General features: G+C 41.3%; 1 protein-coding gene across 1 annotated transcript; it reads left to right on the forward strand.

The window, feature by feature from the left end:
* The first annotated feature begins 3,512 nt into the window (after nt 1-3,512).
* On the forward strand, nt 3,513-6,066 carry GSPT2 (G1 to S phase transition 2). Its single transcript, XM_077146493.1, has one exon. The coding sequence runs from the start codon at nt 3,768-3,770 to the stop codon at nt 5,649-5,651; it is 1,884 nt and encodes a 627-aa protein (XP_077002608.1). The 5' UTR covers nt 3,513-3,767; the 3' UTR covers nt 5,652-6,066.
* The last annotated feature ends 293 nt before the right edge of the window (nt 6,067-6,359 follow it).

Here is a 6,359-nt window from a genome sequence, read left to right on the forward strand (position 1 = left end):
ATTCCCTTTTTTAAAAGCCATTCCATTTCTGGTACTTTGCATTCCAGACAATTAACAAACTAATACAGGTGGTATATGGGAAAACTACAATTATTGCAAACTAAGCTCTATAGTTAACAGTAGCATTGTAACATTCTTTCATTGCTTGTAACAAAGGCACTGTACCAAAGCTAAATGTCAATAATTGGGGGTTAACAGGGAGGGGTATGGGCTTTTTATTTTTCCCAGAAGAATGTTCTTATATAGACTGTGGAATGCATAACAATGTGATTATACCAGGAGCCACTGATTATACACTTAGGATGGCTTGTATGGTGTGTGAATAAAACTGCTTTTTAAAAAAGAATAGAAACAAGACATTATCTCTCATGATGAATCAGAAATCTAACATATGAACCATTTTCTGTGGGTTATATTTTATATAGATTAATATTTGGGGGCCCTCATTTACAGAGTCTATTACATTTTAGTTGATAGTTATTAGTAAACCCATTATTGAGCAGGTCTGCCACTGTTTATGAATATAATCTTAGCCCTTTTGGCCACAGACAACTACTATTCATTCACTCCAGAGCCTTATTAAAGTCTTTCTTTTCGTTTCTAACTCTAGGGAAAAGGTCCAGGGATAAGGTCCAGCATGGTCTGTTTCTCCCTGTCAGTTTGAGTTCCAAGGACTTACTGAAACCAATAAACTAAAATTTTGGCCATAAAAAAGTATGCAAAATTAAACTGCAATGTTTAAGTATACACATTCGTGTAACAAAACTATATAGAAAATCAAGGAGGTGATTCTCTTAAGTGTCAGGATACTGCTTACATTTAGGGGTGGAGGGAGTGATTTTGATTGGACAGGTTATAGGGAGACTTCAGAAGTGGCTAGAAATGTTCTATATATTGACTTGGATGGTGCTTACAAAGGAATTTTCTTTCTAATAAGTCATTAAGATAAAATTTTGTTTTATTTGGCTTTCTGTACTTGTGCTATAGTTTACAATAAAAATATTTTTAAAAGGGAAAATGAGATTAAATTAAGCACTGGTCAGATGCCATCTGAGGTTTTTAAGCAGCCCCTAATGAGGAGTTGTGCTGGTTTGAAAGGATTACGGACCCTAGAGAAGCTATGTTTTAATCCTTATCCAATCTTGTGGGACTAACTGTTTCTTTTTAATACCTACTCAATAATGTAGGCTGGAATATATTGATTAGATTCTCTCCATGGAGACTGACACACCCAGTTGTAGGTGTTAACTTTTTGATGAGATGGAGATGTGACTCCATCCATTCCATATGGGTTCTGATTGTCTACTGGAATCCTAAAAAGAGGAAGCATTTTGGAAAGAGCCACAATACAGCCAGGAGAAGCACGAGAGCCCATGCAGCCAGAGACTGTGAAGACGAAAAAGGAAAATGCCCCTGGGGGAGCTTCCTGGAGCAAGAAGTCTTGAGAAGGCTAGGAGACATTGCGATGCTTGCCATGTGCCCTTCCAGTTGAGAGAGAAACCCTGAACTTCATGGGCGTTTCTTGAGTGAAGGTAACCTCTTGTTGATGCCTTAATTTGGACATTTTTATAGATTTGCTTTAATTGAGACATTTTTCATGGCCTTAGAACTGTAAACTTGCAACTTAATAAATTCCCCCTTCTAACAGCCATTCCATTTCTGGTTCTAGCAAACTAGAACAGGGACATTTTCTTATTTACCGATGAACTCTTTCAAAGTTCTAGGCAGAGATATTGGAGACATGCACCCCTTATCACAAAAACCAAAAGGGTTTTCTCCAGGGTCAATCTCTGTGGGTACACCTGATCAATGTTTCTCTCTCTTGGCTTGAGCGGCCTCCACCTGAGCCCTTAGGATGCTGAACTCTGAGGACGTTCACTCCACTCGTTCTCATTTCTCCTTTAGGAATCTAAAAGTGGAACATCTTCTGTTTTCTAACAGATATATTATTAAGTTGCAGTCATGCCAATATTCTCATGACCAATGCAATTGTTGCAGGTGAAGGAGAAAAATCCCTGGTCTTACTCCCTTGGTATTACTTGTGTGAATTACCTTATGTAAACACAACTGCCTAAGTCTTTACAGATTCTCCCAGAGAAATTTTAGTAAAGAATGACCAAGACAGAGTCTAGCACACGTGTGGAATATTTTCCAAGGGTCTCCGCACATTCCATCTCTGTTGTTTTTACTCATGGTGAACAGGTGTTCACATTCTCTTTTTGTCGCAGCAAATAAGCTATTACCTGAGACAAAAAAAAAAAAAAAAGAATGAATGGCTCTGAATGTCTAATGGTTTGGGAATAGCACACGGCTAAGTACAAGAGTGACAGCCCCAGGCTGCAAACATCCAGGTTTCAAATTTGGCAGACATAAGACATTTTTTCTACCCCCAAAACTTGGAGAAGACAATTCTTACATTATAAATCACTTACTGGTTTTTGTAATGTTTTTGCCTTGTTGGATTTATTTAATATCCAACTCTATGACTTCATCTTGTACTAGCAAATTACATTATCCCAGATATTTTGTTTCATTTCAGTTTGATATAAATTAAGATAATTTATAAACTAACTCTCATGGCTTCAGTTCAGATATTACATGCCTTTTGGGGTGTGAGATTCTATTGATTAGGGTCTTGTGGGCTTTGTCCATGTCAGAGGTCATAATTGATTCAGTTAGGCTGACTCCCACAGCCCCAGGTCTTTACCACTAACTGGGCAGGGGTTCAAGTTGGCACTGATTCTTTCCTAGAGCAAACCCAGCACTAGAAGTAGTGTTCCAGGCTCCCACACCTAGGCAGGAAAACCAGTGCTTTGTGGTCCCAGGTGTACTCAGGGGAGGTGCTGATGAGTGAAGCAGGTATATTCTGAACAGAGTTGGTTGGAAGAACAGAAATAATCTTGAATCCCGTGCTTGGCTTTCTCTGTACAACCTGGCCAGCTGCTGTACAGGTTGCAGATGGAATGACTAGAAATACTGTAGGCTTGACCACTTTATTGGGACAAAACTTTCCTAGGAAATCCCCTCTATGTGAACAGATAGGATGCTTAGCATGAAAAGAAGTTGTAACTCCATCCTTGCAGAGTAGAAGCTATGGGCAGTTGTTAAAGACTTATGGGAGCCCACCAGAAAAGGGAAAATTGAAAGCCTTTTGGACTTCCAATAGAATGATATTAAATTGTATTTCCAAGTCCTGGTTCAGTTACATTTTCAGTGTCCCTTCCTACTCACTTCTCCTTTTGGTGGCTGGGTTTCTGGGGAGTTAACCCATAACTGCCTCTTATTTGTTCAATAGGATTTTTCATTTTTACTTAAATCTTTGAGTAGAATGGTAAATCAGGGGCCCCGTCTAGATTTAACCACTACATTATGGACAAATCATTACAACGGTGGATGGAAATTTTCATTTTAAAAAATGATACTTTGAGACAGCCCACGGTGGAGAACTAACAAGGCCAGCGTACGGATGGCAGCGAGGGGTCAATCCACGCTGGGCGTTGGATCCGTGGTGGAGGAGTCGGAAGTGGTTGAGGTTTGGGGGAGGAGATCCGCTCACACAGAAGGGGAGAAAGCGTTGAGCCGCCATAACTGCTGCCGCTGCAGCAGTTGCAAGTTCAAAATTGAGACGTAGCTGCCGGCCGGGCTGCAGCTGAGGTTGGTGTCCCTTTGCCCCTTCCCTCTTGCTGCCTTACCCCGGCGGCACAGCCGGCGCTCTCTGGCCTGCCGATCCTTCTCCCTCCCCGCTACACACCCAGGTCTTCAGACCCATGGATCCGGGCGGCATCGGCAGCGACTCAGCCCCCGACTGCTGGGATCAGGTGGACGTGGATGTCCCCCGATCGGGCCTGAGTGGGGGCGGAGTCTCCCCGGCGGTAATTGAGGCTCAGCGTGAGTATCTCAGCTCGGCTTTCAGCCGGCAGCTCAACGTCACCGCCGAACCTTTCGTGCCCTACGTCCCCGGCGCGGAGTTCGTACAGTCTTTTCTGCGGGGCGCGTCGCAGCCGCCGACCCCCACCACCGGCACCGCCGGCTACGACGGAACCCTCGCGGGCGCTGGAGGCCCTCAAGGTAAAAGGCTGGGACGGGGGGCACCTGCGGAACATTCCAAAGAGGAACAGTTAATGGTGTGTCAAGGTTCCACTTCAGCTGTTGCCATGGAACTTTCCGAACCTGTTGTAGAAAATGGAGAGATGGAAGTAGCCTCCGAAGAATCCTGGGAGCTCGAGAAAGTAAGTGAAGCAAAGCCTGGGGGTGGTTCCATGGGAGATGCAGGGTTCCCAGAAGAGAATGTGCAGTTAATGATGGAGGAGAAAGAGGAAATCAGAAAACCTAAGTCTGTGGTCGGGCCCTCGTGTGTTCCTAAAAAAGAGCACGTAAATGTGGTATTCATTGGGCACGTAGATGCTGGCAAGTCAACCATTGGAGGACAAATAATGTTTTTGACTGGAATGGTTGATAAAAGGACACTTGAAAAATATGAAAGAGAAGCTAAAGAAAAAAACAGAGAAACTTGGTATTTGTCCTGGGCCTTAGACACAAATCAGGAAGAACGAGACAAGGGTAAAACAGTAGAAGTGGGTCGTGCCTATTTTGAAACAGAAAAGAAACATTTCACAATTTTAGATGCCCCTGGCCACAAGAGTTTTGTCCCGAATATGATTGGTGGTGCTTCTCAAGCTGATTTGGCTGTACTTGTAATCTCTGCCAGAAAAGGAGAGTTTGAAACTGGATTTGAAAAAGGTGGACAGACAAGAGAACATGCGATGTTGGCAAAAACAGCAGGGGTAAAGCATTTAATAGTGCTTATTAATAAAATGGATGATCCCACAGTAAGTTGGAGCAACGAGAGATATGAAGAATGTAAAGAAAAACTGGTGCCTTTTTTGAAAAAAGTTGGCTTCAGTCCCAAAAAGGACATTCACTTTATGCCCTGCTCAGGACTGACGGGAGCAAATCTTAAAGAACAGTCAGATTTCTGCCCTTGGTACACGGGTTTACCGTTTATTTCATATTTGGATAATTTGCCAAACTTCAACCGATCAATTGATGGACCAATTAGACTGCCAATTGTGGATAAATACAAGGATATGGGCACTGTAGTCCTGGGAAAGCTGGAATCAGGATCCATTTTTAAAGGTCAGCAGCTTGTGATGATGCCAAACAAGCACAATGTGGAAGTTCTCGGAATACTTTCTGATGACACTGAAACTGATTCTGTAACCCCAGGTGAAAACCTCAAAATAAGACTGAAGGGAATTGAAGAAGAAGAGATCCTTCCAGGATTCATACTTTGTGACCCTAATAATCTTTGTCATTCTGGCCGCACGTTTGATGTCCAGATTGTGATTATCGAGCACAAATCCATCATCTGCCCAGGTTATAATGCAGTGCTGCACATTCATACTTGTATTGAGGAAGTTGAGATAACAGCATTAATCTCCTTGGTAGACAAAAAATCAGGAGAGAAAAGTAAGACACGGCCCCGCTTTGTCAAACAAGATCAAGTGTGCATTGCCCGTTTAAGGACAGCTGGAACTATCTGTCTTGAGACATTTAAAGATTTTCCTCAGATGGGTCGTTTTACCTTAAGAGATGAGGGTAAGACTATTGCAGTTGGAAAAGTTCTAAAATTAGTTCCAGAAAAGGACTAAGCGATTTTCTTGATGACCCTGCACAATACTATGAGGAGAATTGAGTAGAAGTTCACCACCATCTCTTATTACTGCCCGTTGCTAGACTTGTCCCCATATTTTGAAATGAGAAACTTTACAGCAAAAATCCATGTTTTGTTAGCTTTCTCTTTTTGAGATCTCAATTATGTTACTTGTCCTCAGATTTCCTCCCCTTATTCTATTCTGCTTTGTCAGACGGAATCAGTAATAGCTTCTTAAGTGAAGTGTATGTAATTCCCTATAATAATGAAAAATTAATATATATTTTTTAATTCTTCATTTTCCTTTAGGAATATTTAGACAACCCTTGTTCCGTGCAGGCTTATCAGAGTTTGTCGTTGTGTGTACATGTTAAAAAGACAACTAACATGTTAATAAAATATTCCATTTGAAACTCTGTGGTATTTAAAATACTTTCGAATAATTTTTTAAGATTTGCATGTAATAATATTAATTACCTTTCTTATCTTTCTCAACTAGTTGAATACATTGTTTTGTTTAGACTTTTAAAAACTGTCCTTCACCCACTATTCTAAACAAGGCATTTACACACAAGTTTGTATTAAAGGAGAAATTTTAATTCTGAAGAAGATTATGTTTTAAGACTCTTCCCAATGAACCTTTGTTTTCTTTGTCTTAGTACAGTCAATAAAGTAGCTATTCTGCTTCCCCCCTTGTGATTAAAAA

Source organism: Tamandua tetradactyla, chromosome X, assembly GCF_023851605.1.
Source record: "Tamandua tetradactyla isolate mTamTet1 chromosome X, mTamTet1.pri, whole genome shotgun sequence".
Classification (NCBI taxonomy): domain Eukaryota; kingdom Metazoa; phylum Chordata; class Mammalia; order Pilosa; family Myrmecophagidae; genus Tamandua; species Tamandua tetradactyla.